The sequence below is a fragment of the Hylaeus volcanicus genome, chromosome 5 (genome assembly GCF_026283585.1).
Source record: "Hylaeus volcanicus isolate JK05 chromosome 5, UHH_iyHylVolc1.0_haploid, whole genome shotgun sequence".
Lineage (NCBI taxonomy): Eukaryota > Metazoa > Arthropoda > Insecta > Hymenoptera > Colletidae > Hylaeus > Hylaeus volcanicus.
In genome coordinates this window covers 13,882,832-13,902,342 of record NC_071980.1, presented here as the reverse complement: position 1 = coordinate 13,902,342, position 19,511 = coordinate 13,882,832, and the positions used below count along the sequence as shown (strand labels likewise).

The 19,511-nt window shown below is 33.9% G+C and overlaps 1 protein-coding gene across 3 annotated transcripts in view; it reads right to left on the bottom strand.

The window, feature by feature from the left end:
• The window catches only part of LOC128876107 (E3 ubiquitin-protein ligase MIB1), a 421,765-nt gene that overhangs the window by 46,819 nt on the left and 355,435 nt on the right, over window positions 1-19,511 (bottom strand). The window contains exon 10 of one of the 3 annotated variants that reach the window (XM_054122203.1): window positions 12,116-12,225. The exons of 1 other annotated variant lie outside the window; for it this stretch is intronic. In XM_054122203.1, coding sequence (XP_053978178.1) covers window positions 12,150-12,225 — 76 coding nt within the window. In that variant the 3' untranslated portion in view covers window positions 12,116-12,149. Of the gene's footprint in view, window positions 1-12,115; window positions 12,226-15,111; window positions 15,463-19,511 lie in introns of those variants that run through there. One more of the 3 variants, XM_054122205.1, reaches the window with a different exon arrangement.

Here is a 19,511-nt window from a genome sequence, read left to right as displayed (position 1 = left end):
GGCTGTGTTTCGTGATCTGAATAGTTTCGCTGAAATACGCGGCGATTAATACGGACAAATACGAGTTAAATGTTTCACGGATACGAGGGTAATAACGCAACTTCGTACAAATTTATGTTGCGGAAAGTTGCCTAATGTGTGGCGGCTATAAAGGTATAAATCGTGGCTCTTCAATTTTTTTGTTATTACTACCATATATACTAATAAAAAATAGGTAAAAAATAATGGATGATTAGCTTAAATATGATTCGAATTAAATGGTATTTTAAATGAGATGTTAGCTTTAAGATGGTGATGACATTTGGCATGGTGAGCTTCGTGTATACCAGCGTGGCTATTGCAATATTTGTCTTGTAAACTGGTAAATGTAAAGATTCTGTATCTAGAAACATGTATACAAGGTACATATCGAATCCACATTGTGTGCCGGATATGCAATGGCAAATTATGTAACAATATACATAAAGCTAACAATAAGGGTGCGAAGACAAGTATCATCAATACAAAAAGTGTCGTGTAATGTAAATGTCGCGTAAGAATATCAAGAGAGCCATGATATCGACGAAATCATTTCGTAACGTTACTAAAATTAAAATATCTTTTAAACTAATGATTTTTAAATGTAAATATCTTAAGACATTTTTGTAGAGAATATGAAGCTGCATCGACTGTTGTAGTAAAAAATGAAAGTCATTTAAAGAATAAAAAGGTATGAAAAATTAATAACATCAGAATCAACCTCATTTGAAACCATTCAACTCTATTCGAATCATTTTTTGCTCTACATGATAATATTGACATTGATACTATTCAAATCTTAGTACTGTCAACCGTTTAAAAAATTCTACATCGATTGATACATATACGTTGTATGTACCTTGATCACCATTATGATTTTCCTCAGAAAATGCCTATCAGAATCATAAATATAGGTGAGTTGTATCCAAATAGTGTTGATGCTATTATAATTAGACTGCGGATCTTTATGCATTTATAGAAAATTTGAATGTGCAAGAAACTACAAAATGCACGCAGTATGCAAGAATATAAAAAATATTGAGAGTAAAGTTCGTATTATAGTATTTGCAGAGTAAAATAAATTCCTATTTAGGTTCAATTTTTGTAGACACGTTTGCCAAGATTTTATTTTGCATAAAGATCCGCAGTCTAATTATAATATTGATCTTGTAAACCAGTTACAATATTCTGTATCTAAACACCTGTGTATATATGTATGTTCGACTATGTTTTGTTTTATATTTCAGAAGTGGTTTATCAGAAGTTTGTATGGTGATTTTTACATATGAACCTATAAATTTCTATATGTAAAAATGTGTATATGTATGCATGTACGTTGGCCACTTTTTACTTTATTATGGCCATTTTTTCACTTTTAAATCATGAAATATGTATGCTGAGTTCTGTGTGCAAGGCATTGATGCTACACAAATTCTTGGAAAAATTCTATACATGTATATGGATATGTATCAAATGTGGTTTATTGGAAAATCAGAAAACTTGGCACCGGGATTTCTTATAAATAAAAAGAATTGAAATTTTAAATCAGTTACCGAGTTCTACATGTAAGAGATGTGTATATGTATGTATGCATGTAGGCTGACCTCTGTTTTTCTTTGTCACAGGCAGAGGTTTATTTGAAAAAAATAAAATAGAGTACGGTAAGTTCTGTTTATAAGGTATCGATGCTATAAGAATTCCTGACAAAATTCTATATGTACGGATATGTGAATGTGTGCATGCATTTGTGTATCTATGCACGTTGGTTTCTGTTTCAATTAATACGTCAAAAGAAGATCATCGATGAAATGTTTTACAGTAACTCCTACATATATACGTGCTATTCAATTTTTGGAACATTAATGATAGTGATAAATTGAACCAAATTTAAACTAGAGTCAATCACAGTATGGTTGTGTTTGTAGCAAAGTCAATTATTACTTGACAACCACTCACATACAAGTTTTCCACCATAGAACAAATTAAAGTACATGTTGGAGACACAATTGTATTCATGTCTATGTATCCCGTACTAATAATCTCCAATAACCGTTTGCATTTGTATAAAAATAAATTGAAGTCTCAGAAGCATCTATTAGAAATGTTTGTTCATCTGAAGATTCTTTCTGTAACTGATTTGAACGTGCAATAAAAATGGAGAAATTAGTATCGACGTAGTACGTCGTTCGCTGAAAGCTTCAAACTGTTTGCGCAAACACATAAATGAGGCGAGCGACGCCACGTGTAAACAGACCTGGGCGCGCGGTAGAAAAAGATTTCGGGAAACGGTAACACTCTGGAAAGGCCGGAGGCTGTGAAATACATAATCTTCCGCTATCTCTTACCTCATCCCTAGGGCGATAAAACGCGCCGGTACGAACGGTTCTGCGATGTTCTCGCAGGAGCGCCGGAATTCTCACGAATTTACGATCGTGTCCCAGCGCTCACGAACCAGTCGTAGCAAAATCTACGATGGGAACGTGACGAAAACTTAATGCCGGAAAATAATCTTGGCCGACTTTAGCCAGGTTAAGAAGATTGTAATAAATTTCAATCTGTAGGAGAGGAATTAATCTAAAATCTCCTCGGAAGTCTTCTCGAAAACTCTACGGTTTTGTTTCTTTCTGTTTCCTTTCGTTCGTCGATGAGGCAAGTTTATAAAAAAAGAACGAAGGAAATTCAAGGCGTAAATTCAGGTAACTAATCAAAACCAATTAACTAGTCGAGAGCTTGTTGGAATTTAAATAGATAACAGGTATAGTTCAGAAAAGTAATATTTTATTTTAGAGCTGAGTACAATATTATTTTAAATAGTAAATAGCCTATTCTGTTTGATGCTATGAAAATAAAATAATTTATTTGTTGTGATACATTTTTAAACGAGTGTCTTGAAATAATATCTTTTTGGTGTATTATGAGAAATGTGTAAATGAATGAAGAGTCGCATCGCACGAGAATAGTCAGCGCAAGCAGCTAATGAAACAAAAGAAGCAGAATAAAACAAAAGAAGAAGAAAAATGAAAGATAAATCAATTTTTCAATAAAGACTGAACATAGAGCAATGAAGGACGTCACAGTGGTCGAACTGGTAGTGTTATATTTATGCATCCTTTCGATAAACAGACAATTTGCATAATTAAATATACAACAAATTTTGATATTATCTTAATATAAACATAATCGAAGCACATTGTTGAATCACAATAATTCTTCATGAAAATGTACATACGTCGTTAAGAGTGATAAATGATCATAGAATTTCAACGCCTAACATTGTTACATGTGTGTTTTGATAATCAGTGACTGAAGGTTGTCTATAACCGATAATTTGCATCGCTAATGATGTTGGAAATTAATATTCATTATTCCGTAAACTGCGTGTTACCGATACATATCTCAAATAGATTCAATCATAAATCGAGAAACAATGTTTCGATTACGCTACGTTAATTACTGTCATGATCTTTAAATACATAACAATGAAACGTCAGCTATCGTGATATCGTGAAAATTTTATTTGCTCTCTCAAGATTGATGTGTAGTCACATAATGGTCCAAAATTTAATTAAAAGTAAAACATTGAAATTTAATCCAAAACAATTATAAATAACTATGGAAAAAGAAATCTTCTCGGCTATTAAAAAAACTGTAAAATCTCAATGAAGGATACTGCTTACTTGGATGGAGAGGGAATTGAAAATTCAATTAATTATTTATCAATGCTACAATTTGACCATCATGTTGAACGGTCCAGCTGAGAGATAATCAATCATTGGCATAATTTTAATAGGAATAGTATCGAGGTTGAAATAAACATTAGATATTATTAGTAGAAAATACAAAACAAGAACAATCAACCTATCATATACCATATCATCAGAAAACCATTAGACAAAAAAAATACTATACAATAAGGACACAAACATCAACAATATTAATCTAAGATTCCTAATGTGATTCACATGTTTCAATCATCAAACGTTTCATTTAAAAGTGTTTGAATATTTTCATGGCTTACTGTACGCATAAAAAGCGAAGGATTCGGGTTAACCGTGATAAAGGAAACATCCTCTGTACCAGCTAGCGTCCTAATAGTATCGTTAAGGAAAGTCCAGTTAACGAGGATGCGCAGACCTCTAAACGCGAAAATAATTGATACGACAGCTCCCGGATGGTCGGACTAGGTCAGAAATTGAGAATCGAGGGTGGGTTTAAACTAATCCCTAGCAACTTTCCTAGCTCAGTTGTACAGTTTCAGGGCATTTCACGCGTCTGTCTGAAGATATCAGCAGCTAATGATCCTCCACGGCGCATGCATGTAATTAATTCGGGACCGTGCGAAGCGGATTTGTAAGGGCCGGCTGCCTTGGGCGTGTATAAGCCTCGGCTAAGGAACTCGCTGAATAGAAGTTTCTCTAAAGTTCATGAGTGGAAATCTAGACAAGGACTCCAGGGATTAATTACTTCCAACGGACTTGTTCTTTCTTCGCAATAATCGTAATCCCCTTGTGTTTATACTCCGCGCCGTATTATGGACACAAGCAGTGTTCTTTGCGCCGTTAAATGGGGTTACTTGTGACACTTTTTCACTTTAAAGGTGTACTTTATGAAATCTAAGAAATTTAATTGAAGAAAGGAATACATTGATATTTTTGTATAAAATTTAAGAACAAAAATATTCAAGAATGAAAAATTGATCAGTCACCGGATTGTTCTGAGGAGACCAAAACCCAAGTCTTTGATTATGGGACGACTATTGCTGGAAATTCTAAGCGGCGTGGAGGTGTGAATGTTAAAAAAATATTAGCTTGTAGAGAATGATAAGACGGGACTTTTTTGTATTTACAGTTTATTCATACGATGTTTAGTTTTAGAGATAAAAATTGAAAAGTTAGAAAACCGTTTTTTTAAATTAAATTTTTGCAACAAATGTCTAACCTTTTAATTTTTTTTTTTTTTTTTGGAAACTAAGCGACCTATGAATAAACTGTAAATATAAAAAAAATTCATTTCACCATTCCCTATGAGTTGATATTTTTTAGAAATTGATTTAAGAAACATAAACTGTAACCGATCATACGTGGTTCATGTCCCTTTTGCTTTCAATATTTAATTATCTTAGATATTGAAATAAATGAACTAAAATATAAATATTGAATTCACACCATGCTTTAATGTTTGCAACGTTAACAAAATTACTAATCGCCTCATCCTAAGTTATATCAAACAAGTATCGAATGCGTTAACTATTTTACAAGAAATAAAATGGTCAACGCACTAAAAAATTTAAATCACAAGAAAGATAATTACTGGACCTCTTAATTATAATGCTTAATAAAACAATCCGATAAAGTCATCATTAAAATTATGGATAAACTATTTTTATATAATAATTTCAATATTGTTTTCAAAATAATCGACTACGTTAAAGAAATAATTTATACGGTGAAGCTTTCGTTACAGTCTCGTGTATTTAGATTCAATTCACCTACACCTTTTAAATTGTATTTTTCCTCCATTAGACTAACATTGTGTTACGTTTTTCTCGGTCTTTGTGAAACGAAGAAACACAGAGTTCCATGCGGTTGTAATTATCGTGTAATGAACGTATTCAGTCAGAATTAACTTGCTGTTTTTCCTCGCTGGTTACTTCCTTTCTCTTTTTCCTTCCTCTTTGCCGGTTAAACTTTTATCGATAATCCTGGCTCCAGTCTGCACCCTCTGGCTAGTACTACTTTTAAGTTTAACGAAGGTTAATTGAAAGTACTGGCAGCCGAAGAAGTTATTTACTTGATTCTTCTTCGAGATTTTTCCTCGGGAATCTTGATTTCCTGGATATAATATCCAATTTTAGGAAACAGTGGTTAAATTAGCGATTTTTAATTTTCCATTTCTCCCTCGACGCGCGGTATATCTTGTCGCCGAGGAAATTCTGAATGGAGTTTAATTGTAGTCGCGAATTCTTCGAGTTTCTTAAAAGCTTATTGAAATTTTGTCCCCTTAATTAATATTACTGCATCGGTGTAAGGTGAAATTAGTTTATGAAACGCATTCAACGCTAAAAGTTTCTTAACAAAGTTAGGAACAAGATTTTCATAATATTCGAGGATAAAAAACTTTTTCACAATTGCTTTTTAAGAAGATAGCGTTGTTTAAGACTTCATTCGGGAACTTTATTTTTTTGTAATATTCGCTTCACCCTTTTGTCAATTTTAAATTTTATGGATAATTAATCTGTACAACTACGAGTTTAAAACTTTGACCCAGGTAAAGTGGAAATAGTTTTAGAGAAGCGAAAGAATAAACGCATAGTTCATATTTTATTCAATTAGTTTAACCTCATCGCGATTAGACAACAACTTGTTGTTGTACTTGTAATTCATTTTTTATTACATTTGATAAACAATTTAACAACATCAAGTTAGTAGTCATTTAGCTTGTATGTATTTTTGATGACATTATGCCTTTCAAGCAAAATATTTATTAATTAAACAAACGTTTCATATATTACATAAACTCATTCTACCATGTATAGCAGATGTTATGAAAAATATGTAATTTGTCTATAATTAAACAAAAATAAAACATTTTTCATAGTAAATGTGTAGAATCAATAAATTGAAATTAAATTTATACAGTTTAAACGTATATAAAACAAATTAAAGTTTTAAGAAAAATTATAATCTTAACCTTCTTTCTTCCGGAAGAAACAGAAAAAGATTGGTTCATTTATTAACTCAACCCCATTAGGAAATTGTTTGATACGTAATCGCAAAATTAAGACAAATGATGGAAAATGTAATAGATAAAACTGTAGTTCGTAATTATAAAGTAACTGTAAATGAAGAATAAAAAATATACCTTATGTCTCAACAGTTGTTATTCTTAATGAATTGAATTTAAAATATTGAAATACATACGTAAATAACAACTTTTCAAATATGTATACGCACTATTAATTAATTTGTAAGAGTAAGAGGAAGTGTTTTCATTGTTTTTTGTGAAACCACTTAGTGAATGATTTTGCATGTTCTAGCGCTACGTATATGCTAACTTCGTCGCAGAATAACTATGCGCATGTAATTAATCGTTGAGGGTGACCGATTGTTATATTACTCGGCGAACTCCCACGGAACTTTCCGGCAAGAAACTCGCTCATGAGGAACGCTTAATATATTATAGCAAAAACCATAATTGCGAACACTGTTGGCAAGAACGGCGGGTTAAAATGGATACGATATTTCATTCGGCGAATTTAGCTGGACAAACGCTTGCGAATAGCAATTTAGAAGGTTAAACCACACATGCCACGTAGTATTGCTTGAAAGCATTTTGCGCGTTAATTGTGCATTTCCAAGCAATCTGCGGTCAATATGTTTCAACAAACCAAACGTCAATTTTCTTGCTATCGATAAGTTTCAACGATAATGAGATATTTTCGCAAAAATTGCTCCTACGTCTTACGATAGCGTTGTATTGGTTCAAAGAGAGTGATTTGGAACGGTCAAAGGAAATAGAAACTCTAAGTCAATATTTTTAGTATTAAAAGACTAATATTATTTGAAGAAACTGCTTGAAGTGAAACAGTCGATAAAAATAGAATGCACGACAGAAATACTTTGATAAAACGTATTCTTTCGCAATAAAGAAGGATTTAAATCCATGAAGCCTGGCAGAAGCTTGGCCGTAGAGATCAGGTGATTCTTTCTTGACTCCGAATTACCAATCGTTAACACCGATTTTGTTTACATTTTTATATAATACTTGCAATATATTAATATTCGAAATTATTTATTTGATACTGTCTCAATCATAGATTCCTAATCACCGTCGTAATCCATTTTTTTATTTTTTTTATTTACTTAATAAAATATGCCGAGAACGTATAAAATGATATTGGGAAACCAAATTATTTTATGGAAACACTTCAGAAAGCCACTCAAATTTTTTGAAAGAATCACATATAGAGGGTTTAGACATAGAACTTATTATGTGCATAACTATTTATTAAACAACACGCAGATACACAGTTAGGTTATACAAATACATAATAATAGAAATAATATGATATAGTAAACTGATCATAAAATCAGATACACATGACGCTCTATATAAAAAATGCTGAGAGAGAATAAGAGATGTAAGCGTAGAGCTTTTACACGCCCTCTATATTTGGATACGGAAAACACTTTCATCACACATGCTATTCTAAACAAAATTGACCCTTTGACCACGTAGAGTGTTGTATACGCCCTCGAGAAATGAGCTCAGAGAAATGTTTGTAATAGTTGAATCAATTTCTAAAAAATATCAACTCATAGGGAATGGTGGAATGAAATTTTTTTATATTTACAGTTTATTCATAGGACGCTTAGTTTCAAAAATAAAAATTAAAAGGTTAGAAATTCGTTGCAAAAATTCAATTTAAAAAAAAGGTCTTATAACTTTTCAATTTTTATCTCTGAAACTAAACATCGTATGAATAAACTGTAAATTCCAAAAAAATTTCGTTTTGTCATTCTGTATAAGGTGGTATTTTTTTTAAAAATTTGGTTGTTCAACTGTTATTTTATTTCTTTAATAACAACAGGAACAGGATCAGATCACTACGAGATCTCAGGAAAAAAGTCTTTCAAGTTTTCAATTTTTATCTCTGAAACTAAACGTCGTATGAATAAACTGTAAATACGAAAAAAATTTCGTTTTGCCATTCTGTATAAGATGGTATTTTTTTTTTAAATTTGGTTGTTCAACTGTTGTTTTTTTTCTTTACGACAACAGCAACAGGATCAAATCACTGCGAGATCTCAGGAAGAAGGTCTTTTAAGTTTTTAATTTTTATTTTTGAAACTAAGCTACCCATGGATAAACTGTAAATATAAAAAAGTTCCGTCTTAGCATTCTCTATAATCATATATATTTTTTTTAAATTCATATCTCTACGCTTCCTAGAATTTCCAGTAAAAATCGTCCCGCAGTCAAAGGGTTAACATGTTGGCCCCGGTACATTCGACGTGACGTGGTATATTATATATAACTTTAAAACGAATTGAGCATGACATTTATAAATTTAACAGAATCTTAAATACACATGAGTAAATAAACATACCAAATCTTAAAAGTTTATATCAAATACTTTGGCTACAAAAAAAATCAAGAAAACTGCACCGAAACTGTTAAAAAATACAAGAGTACCAGTCTCATAAAAAAATTTAGTAAGAATCAATTTTTTTCAAATTCTACAGTAGGATGCCTCAATGGATTAGTGAAGTCCTTGCTATGAAAGCTAATAAGCGTTCAGGTGGCATTGCTTTACAATCAGCTCTACTGGATTTCTGCACACATTGCGTTCTAAGCGTCGAAACCTCAACATCGAAAGGGTTGAGGCGCAAACTATCCAAGGGCTCCATCTCATTTCAGAAAATCCCGTGACTGGTTCAATCGACGGCTCCGATCAGCGCTTGTCGAAGTTAGAAGAACCGTTGCCGATGGTAGAACGGGATCAGGAGAAATAACGATGAAGGAGAGAAGGATCAAACTGGAGAAAGATCCGGCCGAGATGCAAGGTGACAGACAAGAATAAAGAGAGTAGGAAGGGTGGAAAGCGAATCGTCGTGGTTCAGGTTTCCCTTGCATCTCCCACCCAGCCGGGTTATGCATCCAATTCCATTTCCCATTTCAACTTTTCTCATCTCTAACGGCTCGTTCCAACCGGCGGCCGCTATGCGGGAGAAGTTAAATACCGTTACCGTAATGTTCAATCATTATTTCTGCCATTAAAATAGGTCCGACAGAGAGCCGGAGTCTGGCGGGTGAGGAAGGAAGAGGGACGTAAGCATAGCTCGAAAGAACCAACGGAGGAATGGAAAAAAAAGGAAAGATTTAAACTTCCACCGGCAGAGAGATCGCGGCTCCGTTGAGTCGTTCGAAATGGGCTCCATTTCTCTGATTCTCGACCATCGTGGAACGCGTGGGCGTCGGGCGAACTTCGCCAAATGAATAGCATGAAAATCAACGAAGAGGTATTCCGCTGTTTCCTTAGCGGGTACATTTCGTTTCTACGCGAACTTCGGAACTGGAGAAGGCACGGGAACGGACAAGAGCGTAACTGGAGCCAGCATCGAATACTGGCTCTTTTATTCGCGTTTTGTTGCTACCTAAGCGTACATCCAACTTCTGTTCAGCTTTTTCATTTTGTTGCCTGTTGAAAGTACCGAGTTTTGAAACGCTCCTAGAAAGATTTAGTAACAGAATAACGACTTCGCTCTTAACGATGATTTTAATTAATGTGGGTGTAAATAATTAATAAAATCATTTATGTTTCGATATACTTATATTGCATTAACGAATATACTTTATTAATAGATTTTTTGAATATCACATTAGTAATGGTAAAAAAGACTATAGAAAAAACTAGATAGTGTTAACATTTCTTTTACCAAACTTAATTTCATCGTTGTATCCGAAGTAACATTAACTCATTTATTTTGTAATATTTCGTCATAAGTGTATTTGATATATTGAACATTCTTTTTGAACTTTTCTATCTAAATGATCCCATAGTTCCAGTATAAAATTGAATATGGCATTCCAAACATTTAATATTATTAAATATTGTTAAATACACATCCAATGTAGAATTTACCAACAAAAGTTTTATAGTAAGAATTTACGGTGTATATTAATTATTTATAGTAAGTGTCCACATATTTATGAACGAGGGTGTTCATACTACCTACACGCACATTCAGGTTTTCGTAATAAAGATGCCTAAAAATAATATTGGCAATAGAATCTCCCTACGTTACAATACGTTGGTAGCATTGCTCCTTTTTTGCGATGCGTCGTATTTTTGTTTAATACGGTTGCATAGTTGCATATGTCCTTTCCTTACTATGTAATATCAGTTTGTAATTTAACTTTCCATAATAAACTACATGTATCAAACGAAATACGCGTAAACTCCGTCAAATAATAATAATAATAATAATAACAAATCAGAGTAACTTTATTTCCACAATATTTCTGAATACGGAAACTTTGTATTTGATGTTTTTTTAAAAAGGAGTCCCTCTGTACCAGTAAAGTACCACTTCGAAATGGAAAGAGATCGCGTAACCCGCCGTTGCCAATGAACTGAAGAGGCCAAGAAAAATATTTATAAAGCGTAATCAGAGGTAAACAAAGATAGAAGATTGATTACGTACCGCTGCACAACTTCTCGAAATTACTTCACTTTATACAGATCCTGGAATGGGCCGAAGAAACGAGCTAATGATAAAAGACAAATACGGGGAGAAAGAAACGAAAGGAAAGAACGGAAAAAAGAGAACGAAAGGGTAATGAAGAACCGGACCGGGAGGAAAGCTTCATCAGGCCGATCGAAAGGACTTTCGCCGCTGTTTGCTCTTTCCCTCCCCTCCGCGGACGATGAACGAAAATTTCGCGAATTTATACACGGTAGTCACAGTAATTAGCCGAAATGAGAATTGGTCCCGACTACGGAGCCTAGCCGAGTCGCTTAATTGAAAGCGACGCTCCGCTGAAAAGTCGGATTCCCGGTCAATGCGCATCCATTCTGCAATTACACGCGATGCGATTTGGCAGCAAACAACTACGGTAGATCGATGAAAGTGCACCGCCGCTGCTTGAATTTTAATAAAACGGAGAATCGAAGGCGTTATAGGCTGCGATACCATTCAACACAGAGCGTCGGTGCAGATTCCTATCGAATAGAACTTTTTCTTAAAAGTAAAGAGTAAGGAAACGGTATGGTACCAATGTGACATATTCAGTATGATCGATGCTGAATAACTTCTAGATATTGTGAGGTCTGGTTATCATTTCATTACTTTGTAGGTGCTTGATGGTAGGACGCTTTTTTAAAAGTGTTTATTCGTCGAATTAAAACTGGGATCTATATAAATCTTTGTAGACACTTTAATAATATTGAAATATATTCCATACTATTTGACTATTACAAAAAAAGAATTTTTGAAAATAATCCTTCCTAGAAGTGACAAAGACTCATATAATCGATTTATCTAATCAATTTATCAAATTAATCTACATATTTTAATTTGGTAATATTATTGTAATAGAATCGTGATAGGGCACCTCGTCCGCCCTACCTATATGTTTGCGTGATACTGCACTGCGTTGCAGATTGTCAGTTGTCTAAAACGGTAGCTGATGAAGCGTGGCTGCCTGAAAGGAAGTATTGCAGCGACTATTGAATAAGACCATTGAATAAGACAAAATAAATCATATAGAGTCCTACATTATTATAATGTAATTAATTTCATAAACGTCTTTCGTGAATTCTATTGTATGAATATAAAATAATTTTTGGATACAGAAATATAACCGACTTCGAAACATATTAATTCTGCACTAAGAAGTACGAAATAATTTCTATTTTCTTTGTATTAAATTATATTAAATAACCTTTTCGGAGGAAACAATAAAAGCATGTGCGCTCCCAGTGCTCAAAATTAAACAAATTTTCATCCAACTATACAGAAAATATAATAAGTATTGTCAGCATTTATAAAAAAAATCGATTTTTGTACAATTTTTTGATCTGGACTTGTCTACAGCAACGCGAAACTTCTGTATTTTTAAATATTCCATTATATTTCTGAATCCATTTCAAGTGAAATAATGTAAGTAATTCGTTAGAAACTAATACGTGGATACACTTACAAAATCACACTATAATTATATGCAGCTATATAAGATATTTCTAAACTTGTTTTCATAATATCGAAAAATGAAAAAACACGTTCCTCGCAAAAAATAAATGCAACTGAAATATGCTGAATTTATAAAACAGATAAGTAAATGCCATAAGATAGAATTAAATAGTTAATAATTAGAGATGGTTAAAATTTGAATCGAAACAAATATATGAAATAATAAATAATATAATATAATTCATAATGAAAATATTTCACAATGAACAAATACAAAAACTATTTAATCAAGTAAACATTACGAATAAAATCCTGTCCGCAACTGCTGCTGCAGACCCGACGTAAAAAGCATCGACAATCTTTCATGTTAATTGGCGATGTAATTGCTAGGGAAATAATAAAACGAAAAAGAGTCAGTAAATACGTTTCTCAAATACATATGGAATAAATTCCGTGCACAGTACTGAATAAATTTTAAGCGAATTTCATTACACGTGGTAATAATACCCGGAATGAAAATAGTTCGATTGAATTTACCTCTTGTTTTTCCTATCTCAACGACCGAACGGGAGAAAATACAGAAGATTTATAGTCGGTGGGAGTAATTGGTTGCAACGACGATTGAAACTGCGCTCGCAGAGTATTGGTTACTTAATTGGAAATGGAGAGGTGTCTTCTTTTAGGTTGGCGTATTTCAAATGTCATTCTTATTAAGTATCAAGTTTGTGATATAACAATGTAAAAGAGATAATACTTAATTAGTTAAACATTGCATACCATATTAAAGAAGAAGTTTCTTGTAACACATGTGGGCAATTCGTTTTCGATTTCTCAATTGAAATAATTTAAAAAATAAACGTTGGTAACCTAGATTAAACTCTGTAGCAATAATAATTAAGTGTTATTATTAAGACATATTCTCAATTAGTATTTATATCTATAACTTACTCCTTAGTAAGCTTCTGATACTAAATGCAATTATTTTATAAATGTAGGAATGGATTGGTTCGTTAAACAGCTTCACGATGTTATTGATTTGATTTTTTGTATAATTATTGTTAAAGATGACAAAATTAAACAAACTTTGCCTGTATGATAGGATTTTTGGTTTTCCATCGCCAATCATATAATTTTGTTTTATTTTAATAGTTTAAAATTCCCTCATATTTATCGGCAAACCTTCCTTTCCGGTTTATTTTTAATTTTCAGCTGATTGATATCCTTTAGGTTGTCTTAATTATTTTTATCATTCTTCTAATTCTACCAACCAACATTCAGTACCGAAAAGTATAGTGGTACATTCATTTCTGTTAATTTTGTTTTGATCAAGACTAAAATTATGCTTTTAAAATAAAGATCGAGTTTTCAATATTTTCTATACGAAGTAATCACTACCCAAATTAAAAAAGTCCTTTTGGAAAATGTAATCACAATTTCATTTGAAACTTGCACAGAATCTTTCCTTTGAGAAGTACATGCCTCGACAGTCCAAATTATGTGTGCAAAACAAATATGTTTATATTATTTTTATTCTGTAAAAATCATTCTTATAATTCAAGAAAAATACATTCAAAGAAATGTTTTCTTTTCCGAAAAAAAAATCGAAAAAATTTGTATTTGAAATGGTTTCGGTGTGAAAAATTCAATCGTGAAAGCAGTCTTCACCTCATCCGTGTTCAAGTGAAGTACTCTAATGACTCAAATGAAAACTGCTTCTTTTGAAACGCTTTAGATCGGAGCACCTTCTTAAACCTTCTACTTAGCATTTTCCAAACCGAAGCGTCCTAGTTAAACAGCAATTGTCACCGAGCAACCGTTACGGCGGCCAGGACACAGGACGCCGTTGATAATATTCATAAAACGAAACAGTGCCGGTGTCCAGTTTTAATCAGACCTCCAGCTGGCGTATAATAATGAAAATAAAATTTCCTGTTTAAATTTCGCAGAATTATAACGAGGAGTCGCGGCGTGACGCCGCTGAAAAATGGCACGCACTGGCTCGAGTTATGACGGACACTGGAGTGTAAACGCCACTGTGGCATCTGTGCAAACTGCGCGAACGGGTTGTTTTACTCTTTTGCCGGTCGAGTCAGACTCAAGCCGAGAGCCCGACAGCTCGCAGATCTCGCGATTATTCCGTAAATATTGGCTCGTAAAGCGACATTGGCGCATTCGAAATTCGCTGTGACTATCAATTTTCGATCATCGATTCCGACGTGCCCGCCGCCTCGACCGGGGAATTTAATAATAATTCCGGGGGAAATTTACGGGCTCGTATCAGTTGGATATTCAACTTTGTAAGTGAAATTCGTCGTACGCGTTTTAATAACGATGCCACCGTACCGTACACGACGATATAATGCATCGTCGTCGGATCGACCGAAGTTTATTAATTATTCATTCTGATTAAAACGGGTCTGAATAGTTCGCTGGGTATCCATCGACGGCCTTCCAGCGTCATGCTTGTTGATTCGTAATGCATAATGTGTAAAGAAAATAGAAATATAGAATGACGAGTTTAGTTTAGGAACGTCTGAATGTTTTTAAAAATGATCATATTTATAAAAATGTTTGCAACATATTCGATACTGTAACATTTTACTCATTTGTTTACTAGAAATAATACCAAAAGTACGATATGGATCCACTCGTATTCTTAATGTACCGCAACAACAATAAATACATAAAAGTACTCACTAATTTCTCAGTCACTCTACTTCGATTTCAGTCTTTGTTAAAGATATCGTACCTGAAACAGAAAAAAAAAACAAATATAATAAGAAACTATTAACTTTTTTATTAAAGAAAACTGTTAATGAAGATTAGAATAAAATCAACATGCTTTTTAAACATCTACAAGAGTTATTTGTTTTCTTCCAGTTCACTGCAATGTATTCATATAATCATTAAGTTTGTATAAAAAGTTGTTATTTCCAACTTATATATATTAATATATAAGGAATATAATAAATATTTTATCATTTAGAATCGTCTCAATTAATATACAATGTTAATATTTTGATATCTCTTCTCTTAAATCTATTACTTTCATTCGTCCGTTTACGTCTGACCAATTTCGCCTTGAACTACTTATTGACGCATCTGATTTGTGTGTTTGACCTTCTTCCCTCGTATTTTCATCTTTTTAAGAAAACCTAATCGATCGAATAACTCACTGCTCCAATTCTTAATATTTGAACCGATGATAAATGCACTCGGAAAGACAAATAAAATATATTATTCTGATTAACCGCAACCGCACTTTTGTCAATCTCTGTCGTGATTCCACTGAATATTTCTAGATTTCTACGATATCATCTGCGTTCAATTAATTATTCTACAAGGGAAAGAGGATATAATTAATATAGATTACAATTTCATTAAAATTATTTCGAAAAAGAGTCATTTTTCTTTACTAAATATTAATCAATAACAGCGTCAAGAAGAAATTAATCACTGCACTTTCCAGAACAGTTCGAAACGGCATTCTAAAGAGAACTCTATATTTTGCTTTCTTCTTCTAGGATCTTTTTAGGAATAATCTTTTAGATTAAGAACAGACGTTCGAGACAGAAAAATTATTCTTTGATAAAATACACCGATCTTTACGATGGATTATCATGTGTCCTTTCCATAAGGATTGCTTCTCGTAGAAACATTTGTATAATAAAATTGTTTGTTATTTTACGATGATTGAATTTTTATATATTATTTCATTAGTTTTAATATACAACCATTCTATCAAAGACACTTAGGAAAAAGTAAAATATATGCTTCGAACAACACTTTACACCGAATAATAATTTGATAATACGTATTAGTCAGATATTTTTCATTGTTTAATAAGTCTCAAAGAATCTGTTTCTTAAGCACACTATACAGTTTTGTCGACAAGAAGTTCAAAATGATTGCGATATTGAGATTCCACATACTTTTTCGCAAAAGTCTGTACAATTTTCCTCAAAAGCTTCGATATTCTCTGCGATATTACTGCTCCATTTTACGGAACGTTCGGTTTATTATTGCACGACCGTTTTAATTAACGGAATTCAAATTTCGTGTACGAATGACAGAGTGTTATTTAAACAGAATATCAAAGAGTACAGTTCGATGGCACATTCACGACGTCGATACCAATACCGATTTCCAACGAATATCAATACTGGAAAGTACCGAGATACATATTCACCTCCTCGGGTGGTTCAATTTATATTCCTCAAGTTCCCAGCGACGTTAGTTCAGCTGAAATCAGTCCGCAGTTGCCAGAGACTGGCGTCGATATTTCTATTCTCCTAAAACTCGCTCGCATTAATATTCATTGTGATCTCGCCCCGACCTTAACCCGTAAACATTCTCGAAGAAAATAGATCTTGACGGCGCCTTTGATGAACGCGAAGCCTCCCATCGCGTTAATATCCATTAAAGTGAAACTATCAAGGATACGCGTCAACATTGATCAGTCAGGACACTGAATTTCTGAATAGAGACTAAGTAACCTGGAATACATTTCTCAGGAAGTCAATCTTTCTATTGTATTTTGGTTTATATCATTTATAATTGTAGGTATAATATTAGAATCCCAATTATTGCTTTACCTATTTTTGTGAATATTTTAAAATAATGAAAGCATTTTTCAATGATGTTATTAGACAGGTATTAATATTTGTTACATTTAGTAAGTCGTCAAATTATTTATTGTTAAATTGTGATACACACAATTTATTTGTGACTGATCCAAGTAAAGTATTTGTAAAAAGATGTATCAGTATTTATAGGAACCCCTAGTGGCATGAATCACAGCGCAAATTCTTTTTGAGATACTATGAATACATTTTTTTAGATCAGTTTTTAATTTTTTATACCAAACTAGAGTCACTGTTTCAATGAGATTTGTTTTGTTTATCAATTAACTATTCTCAATACTGTTAGTCTGGGTAATTACCTGACCGAATTTAGACATTCAAGTTTCTTTGAAGTAAACATAAGACTTTTAAAACATATTTTTAATGTATATAATTAATATAATAATTTGACCACCCATTGCATATACGAGTCAGTCTAAGAAAACGGTGAGTCCAAACAAAAAAACTTGGCGATAACAACAAATTAATTTGAAAGAATATGAATACAACAAAATTACAAGAAAGAAGTTTTATTAATCAATGTAAAATAATAACTAAAGACAAAAAAACTATGATTTCATTTCATTTCTTCCCATAGAGAGTTAAAACAATTAGTTTCACCTTTAACTTCGTGATCCTATATACAAGTCCTGTATTTACAGAACGTTATTTTCAATCACAGGATTATCTGAAGCGATATTAATATATTCAAGTTTCCAAGCTTTTAAAAGTTCTCTTCTACTACAAATTACATTTTTTAAATAATCAAGTTGAAAAAATTGAATTTTAGGCACGAAATATTCCTACTGAGACCACTTTTCGTTAACATCGTGTTGTTATCGCACGAGCAACGGTAACAACCACCACGGCGACGTCTAGTCGTAAGAAATCGTGTAATCATACGTCCGTGTTTCAGTGTACCTAAAGACATCATTGACATTAGCTCCTGTATCTTCTCCTCGAATGTACACTCGAGTCGCAAATGGTGTTCGCTCAGCTCCGCGTACAGAAGGTACCGTCCACGTTTCAGGGCAACCAGTCTCGCAACATCAACGTTAGGTAGCTGTGTAAACAATTCCGGTAACGTCTAACGATCCGTCCTCACCGGGCGGGACTTCGTTCGCCGTTTCGGGACCGCGTTGGTCGCTCTCTTGCGTTTCGCGTTACGTTTGACCTGCTTTCTCTTGGTTCCGAGTTAATTGCGTTTACGTGTAACTGAGTCGCTCGTCGGCGAACAGAAGACGAAGAGGCGTTTTTACGTGTCGATGGATACGTCTTAATGCCCCGCGCCGAGCGTAACTCGACGGAATTCAATGATTCCGGATTAATCGCGTTGCCGGCAGCCAGAAAACGGTAGACACGAGCGCGGAACAACCGGCATCCCTCAGAGACAGACTTCAAGACACGGAATTGCTTTCCCACGTGTACTCATTTAGCCCGGGTCGCGGCGATTTATCTTTCGCCGTGCGACGAGCACCGGTTCACCCACCCACTAATGCAACGAGACACTCTGATAACGCCAGCCTCCTCTCTCGCTCGTCTACCCGCTTGTTATTTGCATTCTTGCCCCCGAACGTTTTGCGGATCGTTTCACGTTTCTTGCTCGGTGAACAACACAGGAATTATCCTGCCGTGAAGAAGGCGACGTTGTCTTGGGTCGTGTGCTTTATCTCGAATCTGCGTCCTCGCGGACTTTCCATTTGATTTGCGGGGAAAGGGAAACGGAACGCTAAGGGAAACGAAAAGAAAACAATAACGCGCCGGGCGCGATAATATTATCGTTGGGGAATGCAAACTCGTTCGGGGCACACGTCTAGTTACGCCCCGGGCATGCGGGTAAACGTCGGTGAAGTTGATTTACTCTTACGCGAGAGGGATGAGAGGTTTCTTTTTTTTAATGTGAGTTATGAAACCCAAGAACTCTGTAAGCATAATTGGCGAGAAATGGTCAGACACGAACGAGTTGTATTGCACCCCAGACAATATTAACCCTTTGCACTCGAGGCCTTTTTTTTAGTATCTACCAGCGACTCAAGATGCTTTCTTAGCATTCTATTGCCATGAATTCTAAGCTATCTAGATTTGAGAATAAGGTCACCTTTACCTCGCCGACAATCATTTTATCGACACTTCGAGCTCCAAGGAAATTAAACCTAAAGAAACATTAGGTATTGTG